The 20,835-nt window shown below is 39.3% G+C and overlaps 1 protein-coding gene and 1 long non-coding RNA gene across 2 annotated transcripts; both read right to left on the bottom strand.

Annotated features, from left to right (window-relative positions):
- Nucleotides 1–1,874: 1,874 nt before the first annotated feature.
- Nucleotides 1,875–12,727, bottom strand: LOC144657212 (uncharacterized). The gene is made up of 4 exons (XR_013571481.1): nucleotides 12,364–12,727; nucleotides 10,201–11,576; nucleotides 9,603–9,915; nucleotides 1,875–2,899 (listed from the first exon to the last, which is right to left on the bottom strand). It is a non-coding gene; the product is annotated as an uncharacterized LOC144657212 (long non-coding RNA).
- Nucleotides 12,728–15,279: 2,552 nt separating this feature from the next.
- Nucleotides 15,280–20,428, bottom strand: LOC144657198 (uncharacterized). The gene is made up of 4 exons (XM_078517512.1): nucleotides 20,162–20,428; nucleotides 19,932–20,045; nucleotides 17,342–17,398; nucleotides 15,280–16,110 (listed from the first exon to the last, which is right to left on the bottom strand). Exons 1-4 carry the CDS (start codon nucleotides 20,360–20,362, stop codon nucleotides 15,994–15,996), a joined length of 489 nt encoding a protein of 162 aa, XP_078373638.1. The 5' UTR covers nucleotides 20,363–20,428; the 3' UTR covers nucleotides 15,280–15,993.
- Between the last annotated feature and the right edge of the window lie 407 nt (nucleotides 20,429–20,835).

Here is a 20,835-nt window from a genome sequence, read left to right as displayed (position 1 = left end):
CCCGAATTTTTTCTAGTGGGAAGGGTCGTTCTATTTGATTTTTCACCGGAACTGTTTTCTCCGTACAAATGGAATTCAAAGCGTTCCTTGTTTCCAGGAGGAAAAGAGAAGACTTTGGAAACGAGATTGTTTTTCGATCTTGCGTCAGTCTTTCGGCTCAATCATGTCAATTCCGTCGGTGCCGAAAAAAAGACGAAATTCCGACTCCCTTTACTCTATCTTTCCTTGTCAAGCGTGCCAATGTAATTTTGGCCGTGCTAGGCTCAAACAACAGATTGTTTAGTGGGGGGGTATAAATTAATTGGTGAAGATAAAGGCAGTCCGAAAAGATCATAGGTGTAGCCACATAGGTATAGCCGAGGTGTTTCCTGTGTGTTGTACAAATATTGTTGTTAATGTCTCGCTAACTACAAAAAAAAATAATAAAGATCTCCGTCGCATCCTTATGCGAGTCACTCTCTTTCCCTAAGCAATGTAGTTGTGTAAACATTTTATTTTGTCACAAGTTTTTTTGTATTAACATTAGAGAGCAAGTGTCCAAGGTATCATTGTGTCCCGTATTGTAGCTCTGTGTCTATAATGATTTGGAAATGCGTGCTTTCACTGTAATAATTAAGAAATAGAAAACATGTTCCGTGTTTCTATCGAGTTATAGAAACACGAGTGGAAGTTTGGGAGAACGAGAAATGCTGTGGGAACACGAGTCGATAGACGAGTGTTTCCACAGCTTTTTCGAGTTCTCCCAAACTTTCACGAGTGTTTCTATAACTCGATAGAAACACGGAAAACATGTTTTCTATTTCTTTTAGAAAACAGCACAAAGAAAATAACGCACATCAAAGTAATATTTAGCGCTTTATTTAACATCAAAACGTAGATTCTCTTCACCTCGCGGTTTTACGTCATGAACATAATCAACCATCATAGTAAGGAAGTCGATGAACAGAAATAAATCAACTGTTCAACATTTGCTTCAAGGCTAAAATTCACCGTTTTTTTTGCCAAACAAACAAAGAAAACAGGCCCCAAAGTTAACGTAATTATGAGAAATAACTAAGCTGATGGTTTAACTGAAGTCCAGCACTGGAAGGAGTCAAGAATTGTGGTTTTATTTCGCTTCATCGAACTAACCGAATGGTTTGACGACCGACGCTGCCGATCGCCGATCGAGCGACTCGAACCTTGGAGGTGAAAGTGCATTATTTTTCTGTTAAAAAAAGTTTGACTCGGCATTTTGGACGAATAACTTGTCCTGTTGAGAAGCTGTGAATAGTTCTGAAGTGCTACAAAGCCTAGAATGGAGTGAAGTTGCGCCAATTCATAAACTTCTTTGAAAGGTCAGCCGCTTCGATAATCTCTTTCACAGACAATTTTTGAATGTGTAGCGGGCTCTGTAAACATCTTACTCGCTTGTTTTAAAATGTGCAAATATTTGTTTAGTCTTAACCTGGTTTTTGTCAGCAGTGACATTAAAATTTGGCACAATTCTTAGTTGTTATTTTTGCATTGCTTTTTTCAGCGCCGTGAATATTGATTGCCGTGTCTACGATAACTGTCTGTGTCTCCATCGAGTTATAGAAACACAATTTTAAACCAATCAGCGCACGTATTTACTTTGTGCTATTTTCTAATATTGGATACAAGAACAAATATTCTTAAACTGATTATTTTTAAATATATTTAATCAAAATGTTACGGATACTACTAATAGTTATGCTGCGTTCTAACTTGTTGTCCTTTTTAACATATAGAAGTTAAAATAAAAACCATGTTTAATATTTTTTAGTAAATAGGATAGGATTTATGACATCCCTCTATCTACGCATTTAACAAAGATTAAAAACAATCATTCTGCTTCAGTTTGTTTCTTTAACAAAGATTAAAAACAATCATTCTGCTTCAGTTTGTTTCTTTGTGGTGTTTCTTCTTTTTCTACTATATTTTTAAATATCAAAGAACAGTCTAAAAGAATAGTCTTAAAAGACTATTCTTTAATACCACCAGAAGTCTTATCGATTTCTGATTATATATAAGTACTTGCATTTTTTGGAGCTTTGTGGTGTTGGTTTGCCAGGTTCGACAATTCGATTTTACAATCACTTCTACTGTCGATATCGGCCTGGGCTTGCTTATCCGATAATAAGTTAGATAATGCAACTTATAGACAGTCAGTGATTTCGAACAGTGCATGAAGCGGGTCGGACTATGCGTGCATCCAACTGCTGGTTTGTAACCAACCATATGATATAACAAAAACATATATTGTACATCTAAGAGTGTTATTTTTTACCGCAGTTGTGCGGTATATCTGTTGTGGTTTAAATTTATCTTTGGTTTAAATTTTTCAAACCAGTTTCATTTTTATTTTTCATTTTCTTATATTCATTATCATAATCTGAAACAAAAGGAAATAAAAATCAAACTGGTTAATTTGAAAAAAATTAAACCAAAGATAAATTAAACCACAACATATCCGCAATTATGCGGTATATATATTGGTGCGAATCCAAACATTATCTTTAGTTCATTCCAAATAGTGACCAATGTCAAATTTCTCCGAACAATATCAGTGCATTGTCATAGCAAGCAAACAGAAGATTTCAGACTTGAATCTTGGAGGCATTGAAGACGGTTATTCCTCAGCTGTCCTTGATCCTCTTCTTGTGGCGTAAATATTTAAAAGACTTTGAAAGTTCTCAGCTTGTAAGAGGTCCTCCATCATGCAAAGTGTCATGGCGTTTCGTCTCTTTCTGCAGCGTCTCTCGGTCACCCTAAGTGAATCGTGCTGTTGTCCCTCGCTGCTCTGAAGCGAATCTCTTCGGAAAGTACCTGACGTATCTGGTGTCGTTGAAAGTCTTTTCCACCCCATTGACACGACTGGGTATGTCCAAAATAAACCCTGAAAATTACAAGAAGAACACGAAGAGTCTGCTTAATATGTGTATACTGTAGTGTTTGTTACTTAAGCCTTACCCTCCCCACCCCCCATGTATATATTACCCAGCATGACACTGGAGATGGGATGATTAAATGTGCACGAGTGTAATGGCGTCGTTCTCTTTTACTGTTGGTTAAATCCGGATCATTCACGGTTAAATCCGCACATCCACTACATTTTGGCGACGAGGACGGTCGTTGGTAAAGTTCCTCTGCGATGGCAAGTGTATATTTGAGCGATACACAAGGTTTAAAGCCATTTGACTGTACCGAAACTGCTGGTATTTCTGCACGCTGGGAAAGATGGCTGCGAGCTTTTGAATTGTATGCTGCGGGAAAAGGAGTCAAGAATGTCGATCAGAAGAAGGCTTTATTGCTGCATACTGCTGGTTTAAGTGTTCAAGATATTTATTTCACGTTGAACGAAGAAGGAGGAACAGATAGTTATCAGAAAGTAAAGGCGACCTTGAATAAATATTTCAAACCGCAAGCGAATTTTCCGTATGAAAGGCTTTGTTTTCGTGAGACGAGTCAACTGGCCAACGAAACCATCGAACAGTTTGTGACCAGATTGAGACAGAAAGCCCAAACCTGTGAATTTGGAGACGGCGCTGCTGAGGATGAACAAATTCGTGATCAAGTTATTAGCAAGTGTTTGTCACACGAACTCCGTCGAAAATTACTTCAGAAAGGTCGAGCCTTGACACTGCCACAATTAAGAGAAATTGCCCGGTCCATGGAAGAATCTGAGAAACATGCACGTTCAATCGAAGGAGCAAGTGGCGAGGTCAGTAGTGAGGTGAATAGTGTGAGTGGAAGGTCTGATTACAAAGGAGATGCGAGCACAAGGAATGTCAAATGTTTTTGTTGTGGAAATGTGGGACATAAAGCAAATGATCACCGATGCCCAGCGAGAGGGAAACAGTGCAGATGGTGTAAGGGAACTGGACATTTTGAGGCTGTGTGTAAAACTAAGAAGAAACAAAACACTGGTCGTGGAAGTGGAGGAGCTAGAGGACCACGAAGACCAGATGCAAGAAGAAAGGATGGTCCGCCTCACCATGTAAGGCAAGTAGAAGCTGAAGATAAGCAGAGGGATGACTGTGAATATGCCTTTGGCATTTCAGACGATTGTAATGTTTCAAGTGATGGCAAAATTTCTGTGAAAATAGGAGGTTTGCCAGTAACAATGATTATTGATTCGGGTGCTAGTTGCAATGTCATAGGTCGTAATGTGTGGGAGTATCTGAAAGCAAATAAGGTTGAATGTGTGTCGAGCAAGGTGTCCAAGAAGTTATTTGCATATGGTAGTAATCAGCCATTACAAGTTGCAGGCACATTTACTGCAGAAGTGTCTGTTGGAGAGAGAGTGTTAAGTGGGGTTGAATTTGTTGTTATTGAAAATGAGGGATACGCCCTCCTTGGGCGAGAAACTGCCATTGCCTTAGAAGTTTTGAAGCTGGGTCCTCAAGTTAACTCACTAAAGGTATCTACAGATGGAGCAGAAGGGGTACCAAGCATTTTTGAAAAATTTCCCGGATGTTGTGAAGGTATTGGCAAATTGAAGGATTTTCAGCTAAAAGTCCCAATTGATTCAGAGGTACAACCCATTGCACAACCAATTAGACGAGTTCCATACCACCTTCGTGATAAGCTGAGTGACAAACTGGATGAACTTGTTAAGCTAGACATAATTGAGAAAGTGAGTGGTCCAAGTCCGTGGGTATCACCAGTGGTAGTCGTACCCAAGCCCTCAGGTGACATCCGTTTGTGTGTCGATATGCGTCAAGCCAACATGGCAGTAAAGCGGGAACGTTACCCAATACCCACCATCGATGAAGTTTCACAAGATTTGAATCAGAGCAAGTTTTTCAGCAAATTGGATCTCAACTCTGCCTACCATCAGATAGAGCTGTCACCTGAATCAAGAGATATCACTACATTTTGCACACATAAGGGACTGTACCGATACAAGCGTCTCATGTTCGGTATAAGTTGTGCGCCTGAGATGTACCAGAAGGTTCTCCAGCAAGTTCTGCAAGATTGTGATGGCGCCCATAACATCCTTGATGATGTGATAGTGCATGCAGCCACTGAGGAGGAGCATGACAGAAGATTTGAGAATGTGGTCCGAGTATTGAGCAGCAAGGGGTTGACATTGAACCGCGACAAGTGTCAATTTAAGATGTCGCATTTGGAATTCATGGGCCATGTGTTGTCAGCACGTGGAATTGGTCCAGCGGATGTTAAAGTAAAGGCAGTTGTTGACGCCCGGGAACCAACGAGTGCTGCGGAAGTGAGGAGCTTCCTGGGACTGGTCAATTTTACTGCACGTTTTATTCCTGACCTGGCAACGGTATCTGCACCTCTCCGCCAGCTAACAAAGAATGGTGAACCCTTCGTGTGGGGGCTGGAGCAACAGAAGTCTTTTGAAGAGTTGAAGAAGCGACTGTCCAGTGCAGAGACACTTGGATACTTTGATAAGAATGCCCCAACTAAGGTAATCGCTGACGCAAGCCCTGTAGGATTAGGAGCTGTACTAATCCAACAGCAAGGAGAAGAGCAACGAGTTATTAGCTATGCAAGCCGAAGCTTGTCTGATACAGAACGCCGGTATTCTCAAACGGAGAAAGAGGCTTTGGCAATAGTGTGGTCCTGCGAAAGATTTCATGCCTATTTGTATGGTGCTGAATTTGAACTAATGACTGACCACAAACCTTTGGAATGTATTTTCTCCCCTAAATCCAAGACCTGTGCTAGGATCGAGCGATGGCTTCTCAGAATGCAACCTTACAGATTTACCGTGAAATACGTCCCAGGTCCCCAGAATATTGCAGATTCTTTGTCACGCCTCCTGCAACCAGTGCCGCCGTCAAGAGACGAAGACCAAACAGAGGAGTATGTGAAGTGGGTAGCTCAAGAATCAACGCCTGTTGCCTTGACAACTCGTGAAATTGAGAGAGCATCAGAACATGATCCAGAGCTGAAAAGTGTACGAGAATGTCTCTTGAATGGAAAGTGGCATGCCATAGAATTCAAAGAGTACCTACCTGTGCGAGGCGAATTAAGTGCAATTGGAAAGCTAGTTCTTTGTGGAACTCGAATTGTGGTACCAAAGCAACTTCGTAGTCAAGTACTAAAGTTGGCACATGAAGGTCATCCTGGAATTGTATCAATGAAGCAACGTTTGCGAACCAAAGTGTGGTGGCCAGGCATCGATAAAGAAGCGGAGAAAGCTTGTAAGACCTGTCATGGCTGCCAGTTAGTTTCACAACCATCTAAACCTGAGCCGATGTCACGTACAGAGTTGCCTTCTGCACCATGGCAACACCTAGCGGCTGACTTGTTGGGTCCACTGCCTTCCGGTGATTATGTCTTTGTCGTGGTGGACTACTACAGCCGATTCTTCGAGATGGAATTTACCAAATCGACTACCTCTGAGAAGATTGTTTCAATGCTGTCCAAGATTTTCGTCACTCACGGTCTTCCTTTGTCCCTAAGGACTGACAATGGACCGCAGTTTGTCAGTGACTATTTCGAGAAATACTTGGAGGAGAACGGAATTGAACACAGGAAAACCACGCCCTTATGGCCAACGGTGAAATCGAAATACAAAACCGCAGTATCCTGAAGCGCCTGCGTATTGCTCAAGCAGAGGGTCGCAACTGGAAATCAGAGATGGACAACTTCTTAGTGATGTATCGTAGTACACCACATTCTACAACGGGGATTAGCCCAGCAGAATTGTTGTTTGGAAGACGCATCAGAACCAAACTACCCCAACTTCAAGAGTTCAGTATTGAAGATGAAGTCAGAGATCGTGACAGTGAGCGGAAAGAGAAAGGGAAGGTGTATGCAGACAGCAGAAGAAATGCATGTGAGAGCGAGATTCAAGAAGGTGATAAGGTGTTACTGAGACAGGAGAAAGAAAACAAACTGTCAACACCATTCAGACAATCTCCCTTTACAGTTGTTCAGAAGAATGGCAATAGTGTTCTTGACGAGGCTGATGGTGTACAGGACCGTCGGAATGTGACCCATGTGAAAAAGTATCTCGAGCGTGATAATGATGTATTACCAGCCACCAGTAAGTCATCAGATGTTTTGGAGGCTCAGAGAGCAACACAAACTTCACCAAGCCGAGAGTTTAGTGAACTTGTTCCTTCTGGAACAACAAGAGAAGACAAACCAGTGGAATACACCCTACGCCCGTCAAGAGTCAAGAGAGTACTCTCTAAATTTCAAGATTATGTTCTAGGCTGCGTTCAGTTGGTCCCAGGGTAGAACTTTTAGATCCAGATGTGAACTGGAACTTTGAACTGAACTGGAACTATTAGTTGTTGTGTTACATTTGTACTTATGCCAGTTTTAAAATGTTGAGCCTTTGTTAGTTCAGGAAAAGACATTCAGAGACATTTGCATGCCTATAAAGTTGGTTAGGTTTTATTCTGTTTTTGTTGCCTTCCAACACAACGAGTTATTCGAAGAAGGGAGGAATGTAGTGTTTGTTACTTAAGCCTTACCCTCCCCACCCCCCATGTATATATTACCCAGCATGACACTGGAGATGGGATGATTAAATGTACACGAGTGTAATGGCGTCGTTCTCTTTTACTGTTGGTTAAATCCGCACATCCACTACATATACATTATGTACAACGTTTCCCTCCTATTATTGAAGCTTTTATGTATAAATTAAACCCATAAATCGAGGACAAATTTTGTTTGGTTTTCTTTCAAATTCATGTCGTTCACAGGCAAGTGAAATTACCCCCAAGGTGAAAAAATTATTTTCTATATATTTTTGAAGTTGAAAAACATTTTTGAAACGCGCACTGAGGTTGCGTGACCCGGACATATCGCCTGGTTTCAATATTATATATTGCGCGATAAGATAAAACTTAGTGGTCACTCATTACGTTTCAGAAAAGTGAAATTTTGAGTGGCTTCAACTTAGTGGCAAACCGGAGTTCATTGGTATTCAGCAATACTCAACTTTTACTCTAACTTTTTAACGTTTTTGTTTACTTTCTAACGTTTTGGTCAACTTTCTCGGGGGCATGTAACGCCTAACTGCTATGATACAGAGCTTGTAATGTTACGGAAGTTTAGCTTTCTAGTCAGATTACCCCTTTCTTAGACCTTTATGCACAAAATACTTAAATTTGTCTTTCACTTTCCACTCCAGATAATCATGAAAAACGGATGAATACTTGTGGTCACTCAATGCGTCAACGTTATAACTTCCTTTTCATAATTAAGACTAGATTTTTATGCGAATTTGCACGATGTTTTCAATTTGCACTAATTAACTGAGCCGAATTCCGAGAATTCTACTCGAACATACGCTACAAAAGCTAGCTGCCCTTAGGCTAAGAACAAATCGTTTTTTTTTTTTTCAGTTGGGAAAAGCCATACGTAGTAAATTTTTTTACTACAACACGCAAATTTCTTTGTTGCTGCATGTCGCCGAACACAAAGTATTGGCTGCTGTCGCACCTAAAACGAATTTGCACGGCTTTTTCATCAAAAGAGACGAAATCTTAACTCAATTTTGACAAAAGTTGACAGTTTTTGTCAATCTTTGACAGTTTCGGGGCTTTTATTTCCCAGCTCGGTGATTTGTCTCTTAGGTTTGTTTTGAAAACCAACGAAACTGTTTCCCAATCGTTTTAGAAACCGGATATGATGCCATTATTTGCTTCGTTTTGCCCTTGGGCATTCTGAGGCCATTCGTCAACAGAACATCATTAAACTTTAAAATTGTCTGACGGGAACGTTTTCTAATAAATAGAGATCCGGCTTATCAATGAAAGATCGACAGAAATGTCGAATTTCGTTCAAATTAAAAAGCTGTACAATATTATGCCTTAGTTAAATGTGATTAAACACGTTTCAGCTCATCGAACACTTCTGTCGTGTTTATAATATAGTCAGTATCATGGTTGAAGTGGTTTGCCCCCTACAGATGACCCTCAATCGAAACAATGCTTGTCCCTTTGAAAAGTTCTGAATTTGCATTTGCAAACTGTTTCAAGGAAAACCCCGGGTAACAAACCAAGCGAAATTTCAGGTTTATGGCGAAATATCCTTAAATGTCAGTGCCAATATAAATCTGCATCGGCAGGAGTAACTCCATTTAAAATTCGATTTTTTCTCGTAGAACAATATTTTAACTTCCTTGACATGCATTTTGTGCAGAGCTGTAAATTTATTTACTCGAAACGGAAAGCCTATCCGAAAGTTCCAGATTTTCATCTTCTCCTTTTTGTGACTCCTTCTTTGCCGATAAAATAATATTATGCAAAAGAAAATGAAAATAGTTGTGCCAAAAAGGTATTATTGTGCATATCCGGCCCGGATTTTTCTCGAGTATTAGGTAAATTTTAATCGGAATATAAAATAACCGATTTGTGCAAACTCCGCGAGAAAACCAAACTAAGATTTGCTTTTTGCCAGCATACCAGCTAGTTGAAATTTTGCAGCCCAACAACTGTTAATTTTAGAATAGTGTATATTAGGAAATAGCACAAAATAGAGACCTTCTGCAAAGTGTAATGCTAATGTATTGTAAATAATTACCAAAAATCTAATAGAAAATCAACTAATACGAAGCTTTCTTTTAAATGCGTGCAGAGAAAATACTGTAATAACTGTAAAAATACCTTAATTATGAACGACTGTCTCCTCTTCAGAAGTCTGGTAATTCTTTTGAGCTTCGACTGAGGACTCGGCGGCTGAGGAAGTACTGTAAAATGTCTGCGCCAGTAATGCTTTCAGTTCAAATTTCTTGTGTGTGTCAGCATGTTTTCCGCTTTTAAATTGTACTCACATTACGTCAGTGTTACGTCCAATCTGGCTGATGTCAAATGACTTCCCCGTTTTCAAATAACAGACATTGCAGGTGGGCCGTCTGAGAGTTGTAGTTATGGTGATTCACTTGGGAATACCCTTCTGATGACGTCAAAGGGGTTTTCCCTGCAAATTAACACAATCTATTTCTCATTCATTTGTAATCACTCATCTCTAAATTAGATGCTTTCCTAAGTTACTCTTGCGGGCAAAGCTTGTTAGAGACTTGGACTAGGAAAGCAAAAGAAAACGAGACTGATATGGCAGGCTAAGCGAGTGTTTTGGGTCAAGAGAAGAAAGGAAACCCTACGGTAGATTACTAAAATAAGATCCAGTTACAAGTTTTAAAGTTAAGCGAAGTGAAAGCCTCAGCAAATACGAGTTTACAAATTTGACAAATGTATTTCTCACCAAGATAGAGTTCATCCTCTTTTGTTCTCACTAAACAGTGAATAACTGATTTCCATCAGTTATATGTTATGAACCTGTGTGAGCCGGCGAACGTAACTTTTATCAGCGCGCAATGCTGTCATTTTAATATTGTGTGGGCCAGTCGGTTCGTAACCAGACAATGTTATTTCTAAGGGCGTTAGGGTCAAATAAATCAATCCATGTAGCCCAAGTTATTTAAGAGCAATCCGTCGCAACCCTAGTTTATTTCTGACTCTTTAATGTTCTTGAGCTTTCACACAAAACGTTGTGTTGTAGGCGCTGAATGTTCTCGTTATTTACACAAAGTTATGCCTTCAAGTACAATAAATTACGAGCGTTCATAATTGTCCAGTCTCCATCCATTCCTAATTACTATTTTTAACAGACTAGCTCAATATTATGAATATAGTTTCAAAAGTACATAGAGTCGTGATGCAAACATTTCGCATTTACAGTTTAAACACGACCTTATATAATGATTCTGCGCTTTTAACGGCTTCATTAACAACTATCTAATAAACCGTAGCTGGTAACTATTCATATGTAAATCAAATACATATATTAATTTTCAGTTCTATATGTTGTACAAATTCGGTCTCATATTAAGTGAACGCCCGTATAACGCAAAGAGATGTACATGCGTAACGTAGGGGCTGCGTTTCAAAGTGGTCCCTTGCTGCCCCTGTACCTGGGTTCCTGCTAATTATTGCACAGTCCGCCCTTAATTGTTCAAAGTTTGATATCTTGGCTTAGCCTGAAGATTCTGATATCCAAAGTGAAAATGTCTTCAAGTAACTTGGTGTAAGATCGCAACTGCATGCCTTCGGCCTATGACGAAAGTGGTGAATAGATGTAAACAGTTTCTCCTCAGTCTACATAGCAATAGCCGCATGATCCTGGGGTGTGAGCAAGCAGAATATATTTTGAAGTTGAAATTCAAGCGGAGATTACGTACTGGGAGTGGTACATTAATAGATCCTTTCCCCGCCGGAAGTACCGGAGTTGTTTCGCTTTCCGAAGGATTTACAATGTACAAGCTTGGTTGCACCAGACGCTCATTCGGCGCGATCGGTTTCAGAGTTTCCTCTCCACCCTTGCTGGTTTAGTTGGTTGTCACGTGAATACTGGACACCCAGTTGCCTTAAGATATCCTCTCTCAGGCTACAAACAGTCAAAGCGTTTCTTCTTTTGTTATTATTCAGCCGAATAGTTTCTTCATGTACCAACAAGTTTTCATCTGGCCTTTGACTTTGTTGACTCACGTCATGGCGATCATGTTGTTGTTGAGCCAGTTTCCACCCCATTGTTCAGAGTGTACTAATTGGGAAATAAGAATTAAGATCACTAACTTGAGGCTGAAAAAAAAAAGCATTAGCGAAAGTGTTAGTACAGGTGAAAGCAATTCTCCATTTTAAATGGCATTAACGAAAATGTCAGTCACAGAAGGATTTCACCTCTCAGTAAAACGCATTTCTCAGCGATCCTGAGCTATCAGTAAATTCTGCGGATCTCAGATTTCAAACATTACTTCAAAAACAAGACGTTCCTCAGTAAAAGTTAAAATTTTAGTCCCTCTATGAAATCGACTTTATATGTTTTTTCCTGTTAATTACATGCGGAAACTGTATCAATAAACAGATAATTTAAAAGGTTAACTTGATGACATAAGAGTGTTTATCATTCATTATTCGGCTCGTCATTTGTACATTAGCAATTGAGTCATGCATGTTAACCTGTTTTCACTTTCCAAAGGTCCCGTAAATCAATGTTGTGGAGTACTGTCTGGTTTATAATTTTGCATTTCCGCGCCATACACCGCACATTTCTATTAGCTTCAAGAGGTCTCCCATTGTTGTCGCGAATATCGTGTTTACACTCATGCACATTGAAGAGTTCAGTAAACTGAAGCTATAATTTCGCCAAAATTATATAACGAAAAATCCAAGCAGAGAAAATTAACTTAAATTGAAATAGCCACGAGATATTTAAACTTTTTAGTAACACAGTTCCTTTAGTTACATGAAGACTTCACAACAGAGAAGAACGGCCCGGTCAAAATTGTTCAGTGCCCTGGTGAATTTTATGCTAAAATTAACGACGACAACAACCACTGAAACGGTCAGTTCTGTTTCCCAGACTTACCTTCTAATATTTAGGTCTTTTTTTTCCTTTTCATGTAATATTCTTCGGTCTCAACGTAGTTCTGCTAAGTTTTGCACCGTTTTGTTTTGATTTGGGTGCAGGCGGTTTTATATCCATTTACATCATGACGTGTCTCATGCTATCTGAGTGCGTCACAAAAACTATGATGTCATTGTTAATTTAGTCTGGGGTATAATAACTGTTGGACGCTGTTGCGTTTTCCGAAGAACGTGAAAGTGTGTACGCTTCCTCTGTAGCCGGCTTCGTGCTTTTATCATACTTCTCGGTTTATTTATTGGCGCTGAGCCTTGCGCGACGTTAACAAAACCGTAAGGACGTCAGTGAGAAATATGTAAACAGCTGTCACGAGTGTGGGACAAGTTCTCGCCAGTAGTCGAACCCTTGACCTTCTTCCCCGCGCCGGTTGGATGCTCTAACTACGTCACTGAGCTGCAGGGAGACTCGTGATGAATTTAGTACTTAACAATTTCACACAAGGTCGCCTCTTGCTGTGGTGAAAACTGTTGGTTTTTAGACGGAAATTGTTGCCCGGCGTTGGCTTGCAAGTAAAATTGTTAACGTGACAATGATGAAGATGAGTAGCCTGAATGCCCAGTGCCCTCTATGAGAAAAGAATGAATAGTTTACGTGTTTTTCTTTGTCTTCTCTTTTAATTTTTTCTCTTCTCTTTAACTGCTTATTTTTTCGTACATATTATACCTTTGCACGGGAGATAACAAGTTTGTATGCCTTTTTCTCCCTATTATATATCCTTAAAATAGCATTCCCCCCTGAGCTGCCTTGCCTAACCAGACAGAAATTTGGGATTTGAGTACCCACGACCAAGGACATATACAGCATAGGCTAAGTAAGGTCCTGTTTACATGATTCCGGAATGAACTCCATTCCAAAACGAAACTCGTTTCGGAGTTGAGTTTGTTCTGCATTCACATGACAGATTTAACCGGCTCAACCTAAAGGCTGGTTCTCATATGATCGCCCCGATCGTCTCTGTCGCTTCTGTCGCTTCAAAAAGTTTGCTTGCTCCAATCGCCTCAGACTTTGCAAACGACAGAAGCGACAGAGACGATCGGGGCGATCATATGAGAACCGGCCATAAATTAAAAGCGTTTTGACATGCGAGGTTTTCGCGCGAGATCAAAAACAAAGATGGCGCAAGTTTCGCGCAAACATGTTATTGTGCCCTTTTATGGCCACCTCTTAAATTTTAACGAGTAATTTGACCATACGGCTGCTTCTTTGGGCTAAACAGGAAATACTATTTCGTCTTTTCGCTCTGACTACAAACTGTGGCCTCAGCTCCGTATGCGGTTTCATCTCGGAAGGAAGTTCGTTTTATGTTTAAATAATATGAGAATGAAATGTCATTCCTGAACAAAAATTTCATTCCGAAATGAAAACGGGAGTGAACTCATTTAGAAATGACTTGATTTTTGCCTCGGTATCACGTAAACAGTTACGGAGAAAAATACGGGGGATGGAATGAACTCGTTCCAGAATGATAGTCATTCCGGAATCATGTAAACAGGCCTTATAGACAGGCATTCTACTGGATGCAAAGAATATGGGACACTAGTGAGATTGGCAGGAAGACGAAGGTACAAATGTTTAATTAAAACAATTGTTAAGTCAGTTTTGATGTATAGCTGCGAGGCCTGAAAAATCACGAAAACAGAAGCAAAGAAGCTGGACGCTTTCCAAGACTTTCAATAATATAAGGGAATAAACTTCAAGTTGATCGGTAACAATAAGGTGACCTTAAACCATCTCCTACCAGCAAATCTAGGAAATCACAGGAGTGAATAGAACGTGCGATGAGACGTCGAAGATGGAAGTGGTTGGTCATGCAATGAGGAAAGACAGAGTGGAACATTGCGTTACAGCTTTGGAGTGGAAGCCAGAAGAGAGGAGAAGACCTGGTTGACCAAAAACAACATGGAGGAGGATGGTTGAGATGAAAGGCAAACAGCTGGGTGGCAGTCATGGGCGATCGTCAGAGCCGTCGCAGCAAATCGTAGTGAATGGAAAGAGAATGGCAAAGTCTTATGTGCCTTATGGCATGGAGGGATAAAGGTCCATAGGTATATTAGGGTTAAAAACCGTGGCCGCTTTTATTGAAATATCAAATTCATCGAAAGAATCCTTCATACAAAGTTTGGCCCGGTAAAGGTGCGGGCGCTGAAAACGAAGATCAGCGGCCAGGATACGGGAGAGGAGAAGGGATAAAAGCAATTGACACTCACATGGGTAGATGGACACATGACTCCCATTCACACCCAAGAGGGGGGGGGGGGGGAGGTTAAACCTAATTAAACTTAAGCCTAAACTTAAACGGCAGTCCCACTAAGCCGTATGTGAGGTGGCGATATATTTATGTTTTGGACGGAGGGAGAGGATAAGCAAGTGCCGTGTTTATTTCAGCTTACCACAACAGTCAGACCTACTTTGCCATCGAGTAATCCTTCCTGTGTCTTCATCGGACCTAGAGTAGCTATAGCCAATGATGGTATTGATAGAAATTCCCTCGTGATACGAAGTGCTCTTTCTTTATCAAGCGTGGTACAAATTCACTGATGCCAATCAATCATCCTGAGCTTGAATACGTCAATTACCTGAACCCTTAAAAACGGTTGGCGGTGAGTTTGAACATTAAACATTTGCACACAGCAAGCAACAAGTAACGGTACTGTCGCAAAAATCATATTTTCTAAAGGGAATTTGCATGAGAAATTTCAAAGGAAGAGACAGTACTCCTTTTAGGTCTTGTTTCCGCCCAGCGGAGAAGGTGAAAATTGCAAAACCCTTACCTCCCCCCCCCCCCTCCCTAAAGAAACAAGACAGGCATCAGAAACCAGGCAAGGTGAATAAATTTTCTTTATTTCATTGAGAGGAGTATAAGATCATCTTTAATTAATTTAATGCCATTTTCCCAGTATCATGTTTTAGGAGTCACTCTACGTTGAAAGCAGCGTGCAAAAAATTAGTTTCCCCACCCACCTTGTATTTAATTTTCGAAATGTTGAGGGAATTTCGTCAATAAATATGCGTTATATCTGAAATTATATTTAGAAGCGAAGTGAATAAAGTAGGTAGATACTATTCAAATTCATAACTTGCAAATTACAAATTATTTTCACCGACAATATTAAATATCTATCTAGAAAGCTATTTGTAGTGTATAAAAACTTTACAATTTCTCGCAAAATATCGGCTAATTTTAGCCAACTCTGCCTATGTCCGATCCTCGAGCTCGTCGGCTAAGTATCAAGCGATATTTCGCGCGATTTCGCAGGATAACATACACTTTATTCTGTGTTTTAACATATATCTTATTTTTATAATAAAGGAAATTAACGCTTGTGTTAATTAAGGTATTTAAAAAGTAATTCAAATCGAAGCATAAATTACTTCCCAATAAAGGAAATAAACGCAAAGGAAAAGGGTAACATTTTGAAATGAAGGGAATTAACGCGACGTACAAAAAGAAAAACACTTGCTGAGACAACAGCAAAGGATATTTCAGACTTTAAGTAGCCGATCAGCGCGCGCAAAAAACGCTATCCACTGTTTTAGCATATACTAATTATAATGATTCTGGGAAAGCATGGCTTAATGTTTCTTCTCTTTTTTTGAATCAGAGCTCTTCATTAATAACTTCCATCCTTTTGTTTTCTTGAGTTTTTCCACACTGATCTCTTCTTCTTCTTCTTCACTTGACTCCGATTCCTGATTAAAAAAGAAATGTCATACATTGGACCACACTGGGGTCAGTAGCCTGGGGTGTTTATGCTGGCCAACCAGTCACGACCGCAAGTCGATCTCTAAAAAGAAGCACTTCTTAAGCAGCTCAAATGCACGAGTCAATCTAATTCACTTTCTGTAAATCGTTCGTAAAAGAGACTTCAACAGAGGTCAAATCACAAGGCAAGGGTGCGAAAAAATTTTTGATAGGCTACAGACTTAATAGTACCAATGTATATCTTGACTGTAAGCATTGTCAGTACTCTACTTATACTTATTCTCACGATGGGTAAATAAAAAATGAAAGCCGCCGCAGTCCCGAAGTCAATAAATTCAGTTTTGTCATATTCTTAGTTAATTTAGCTGTAAAATATAATTTACATTTTTGCCCATAATTCAGTAGAGACTACACCAATCGTGACAGGGAATTTATAACTCGCGCCTTTTTTATTTTCTCGGCAGTTGAAAATAACAATAACACAAAAACAAAAGTATTTGTTAGCGCCAAATCCACTAATTGCTCATAGCGCTTAACAATAAAAATATTTAAAAGATGCAGAAAAAACTCTAAAATTTTAAAAAAGGAATATTACAAAGATAATTTAAAATGTATCTAAAATTAAAAAAAGCCTGTTTGAAAGGTAAGTTTTTAGATGTCTTTTAAAAATGTCAATTGAAACACTGGATCTTAGTTCAAGTGTCCCTCAAGTGGGATCGTGTCCATAGCCTCAGGCTGCCACAGCAAACGTTCTTTCTCCGTAGCCCAGGATCGTCGGAAACGGGGGGAGAATAATCGATCGCAGACTGACAACACGGAGTTGAACTTTGGACCGGATACTCGGCGGACAACAGCAACATATAATATGGACTTGAACTTTGGAACGGACGTGGACTTTGACAACATACACACGGATAACGTAAATTTAAAATTTGGACTGGACACGGACTACGGAATTGAGAGGAATGAATGCTGCGGAAAGCGATTTAAGACTTACGATCATGGGCTACGTATTCACTAAGGGAAAGTGTGAAAGAGAAAGGACTCTGCGCAGCAGCGCAGGCTGCATGGCCAAGAGATGTGTGGTCCAACTCCCCAGGAGGCTACCCACAGTGGGAGTTATACCACAGTTGAACAGAGAGGAGAGGAGTTGAAGATACCTGAAATGAAACCCGAGAGTAGACGAGTATTATTAGTATTTTAACTTGTGGCACCCACCTGAAAGCCAGAGATATTTCTGTCTTCTCCTTTACCATAAATTTCCTTTAGCTCATCCTGGGATAAAAAGAAGAAAGAATGAAAACCGGAAAAAGCATTAAAGTATTTTTCTTTCACACTTTTCCTTAGTGAAATAAATAAATAAATAAATAAATAAATACAAAATCCATGGGTCTATGTTTTTCAGCGGTCCATATCTATCTTTATCAGAGTTTACAGGAATTAGCTTTTAATAGAGAAACATAGATTAGTAGCGATTACAGCACCATGCAATTGCAGCAGCAGTAGCAACACCAGTAGCACAAGCAGCAGCAGTAGAAATAGCAGTACGGCAGTAGAAGTAGCAGTTGCAGTTGCAGTCGACGTTGAAGCAGAAGTAACAGTAGCAGCAGCAGGAGTAGTAGCGGCAACATATTCAACTATTCTGGCTGAAAAAGAATGAAAAAAGAATTTACTACAATTTATCTAAGTTAATGTTTACCCGCGCCACGAAAAAGCCATTGTTTGAGGAGCGGTACATGTATTTGGAGTTTGCACCGGAAGCGAAGAGAAAGGCAGCGTAACAATGGCCGAGGTTAAAAAAGAAAAGAAAAGAAAAGAAGCCTTTCGAGCAGTCAATATGGATGATCGAAACATTGCATTTGCCTGATCCTTGGTGGAAAAGATTAATATGACATCCGTGAGTACAAGCAACACATCTTGCATTCCCATGGAATATTTCAGACCTTGTTCTTCCAGAGCGAATATTTCGAGTGCTTTAAGCATATCTTGCAAATAGAAATAAGCCAAAACAAGCCGTACTAGGGAAATATGTTGCAAATTAATACAGAGCGTGAGGTGTCAAACTCGAAACCGTGTAAGGAAATTCGAAAATTATGGCTACAAGTAAGGTTTCGAACGCAGAAAGCAAATATAAAAAACATTTTCATTGCATTCCACACCATGTGCGTTCGTTCGAGTACACTACTCTAACCTTCATTTCAGGGGGGGGGGGGAGAGAAAGTCGGTACTTTTCTTTGAATACATAGGAGTGCCTGGAAACGGTGCGAGTCTATATCAATCAAGCCGTTGCTAAGAAAGACATCAAACCAAAGTTTTGTTTTCTCAGAAAGATTTAAATATCAACGACTGCATGCGTGTGAAATGCGAATAGTCGCGGTGTTTGCGTTTGATGTTTTACGCCGCTGAGATGTTTTTGACATTTTCAGACAGATTTCTCACCTAATGTCTCACGTCACTGAGAATGTTTCGGCGGCGTGGAATAACAAGCGAAAAATTTGTCACGGTTAAAATTTAACAACCAAAAAGTGGGAAATAATTTCAGAACCATTGGAGTTATTTTTAATTAGTATAATTCACCAGCCTTAAGGTGGCCCGCGGGTATTTCCCTGAGCCGGGAGGTGCTATTTTTTAAAACTATTTTTGGGCATGGTAGTTTGAAATAACAAATGTTAAAATTTTATAAAGCTTTAATAATTGGAACAAACAAAAACAGTGAACAAAAAATATTAGCACTTTTAAATAAACCTATATTTTAATAAAACGCGAATATTTTCTAAACGCAAAGATAGATTTTTTCTTATTACTGTAAATACGTTCAAATTATCCAAGAATTCATGTGAGCAAGTTTCAACGAAATCGGCTGGGTAGAAATTGCTGCACAGTTTACTGTTAGATTTTAGCTTAAATATATTATGCTTGTGTATTTTTACCAGTTATTACAACAACGCTTGTGTAATCATCGATTGCATTAATTATTTGAAAGCTTTATACCAGTTAAAACAATGCTGAAAATTCTGAAAAGATCGGAAACTTCTAGCAAAGGTAATAAGCAAATGAAACAGAAGATGTTTACGGTGCGTAAAATGTATTTGTTTTAAATATTCATTGTTTTTCGAACTAAAAAAAAACTACCGATTTTTTTTCTTTTATTTTAAAGTATGAGAACATCCAGCATGTACACAAGCCTTATATAGTTTCGTGTGTGTTGTCTCGATGCAACTTGCCGAATTTAGTACTTGAAAATAGCTACTTCTCGTCTTCCATTTTGAAGCGCTTTAATTTGGAAAACCCTTGTGTTCCAGTAAATTATTCAAACTTGCCACATTCCCAAGATTTTTTAGCACCTTGAAATAAACGGGCGTTCATTTCAAGGTTCACTGTTTTTGTTTGTTCTAATTATCAAAGCTTTATAAAATTTTAACATTTGTTATTTCGACTATATATAGCTACAAAAAATCAGAGAAAGTCTGGTTTTCACTATTTCACTAACAACTACTGCGCAGTCTCGGTTGCAAGACCAAGACCAATAGATTATTACTGCCTTCTTTCTCTTAAAACAAACTCAAAAGCTCTCTCTGCCTTGACAATCGCCATTGGCAAAAGCGTCGCAGGGCCGGACAGGAATTAATGAAATCAATTCGTCCTGCTAAGCCGTCGTTTCCGAAACGACTGCTACGCAGGTTAATTTAAAGTCGGGTCGTGTTAGTTATTTAAATTCGGCCTGAGTGTAAAATTCAGTACTTTCATGAGTAAATTAAATAGCGAGTGAAAATTTGGTGGCCACCTATGATCTACTGTACGTTCCTACCTGGCTATGTGTCGGAAATTCAAGTGATGAACAGAAAGAAACTGGCGTCTGTTTTGCGTTGTCAACTCCTTCTTCTTTTCTGTCGTTGTATTTTGTTTCCGTTGACGGAAAGAACTTAAATTTAAAGTGAAATGAATAGTAAGAATAAGCCTAGGCTAAAAGATCTAAAATTTATTCCTGGGATATTTGGAAAATTAATGCACTTATCCCTAGTTAATGTTAGTGCTTACCTTCATGATTTTTAATGCCAAATTTGACGGAGGCAAATCGCTTGTCAAAGTTTTCAGGTTTTTTCTTAAGTTATACGGTACGCTATCGCTTGGCAAAGCTTTCAGTTTTTTTCTTAAGTGATACGGTACGCTTAACTCACAATCTTCTTCAGCCCACCTCACATCCCTTTTGCAATGCAGATTATCGCACGTAGTTGTCATAATTGTGTTAAACTAAACTCAATGGTAAATTCTCTAATCTTGTTTCCTTTTTTACCTCGCAAGTGTGGTCGCTTATTTAATCTTTCAATCAACCCAGCTGTGTTCTATTGGAAATCCCTCAAATCTGATTGGTTCTCCCCCCGGGTTCTCCAACTGTTTTCTTTTCGCCGAAAGAAAACAGTCGCGCGCGTAACTCTTTAAATGGTAAATTTTCTTGATTGTTGTAGGTTTTGGACTGCCATTCTTTAGAGTTTCTACTAAAACAATTAGACTACTCGCCTTCGTTTTCTATGAACTCGGGATCGTAGTCTAATTGTTAATTAGAAAATGTTTTTTTCTACTCATTCTAACACAACACAATGCACAAATTCTAAGTGGCTGATCATGAAGCTATGTTCCTATAACTACATAAAAACAAACTAAATATAGATTATCGCTCTTAGCTGTCGTGATTAAAATACATAATTGAAATA

Source organism: Oculina patagonica, chromosome 6 (assembly GCF_052425735.1).
Source record: "Oculina patagonica isolate OP01 chromosome 6, crgOcupat, whole genome shotgun sequence".
In the NCBI taxonomy this organism is placed as follows: Eukaryota; Metazoa; Cnidaria; class Anthozoa; order Scleractinia; family Oculinidae; genus Oculina; species Oculina patagonica.
This window is presented reverse-complemented; position numbering and strand designations above follow the sequence as displayed.

Excerpts from the sequence above, each read along its gene's own strand:
- LOC144657198 (XM_078517512.1), bottom strand. The coding sequence starts at position 20,362 with ATGACAACTACGTGCGATAATCTGCATTGCAAAAGGGATGTGAGGTGG. Across the intron at positions 20,046-20,161 it reads TGGCATTAAAAATCATGAAG|TTCTTTCCGTCAACGGAAAC; the intron begins GTAAGCACTAAC and ends TTTAAATTTAAG. Across the intron at positions 16,111-17,341 it reads GAAATATCTCTGGCTTTCAG|GAATCGGAGTCAAGTGAAGA; the intron begins GTGGGTGCCACA and ends TTTTTTAATCAG.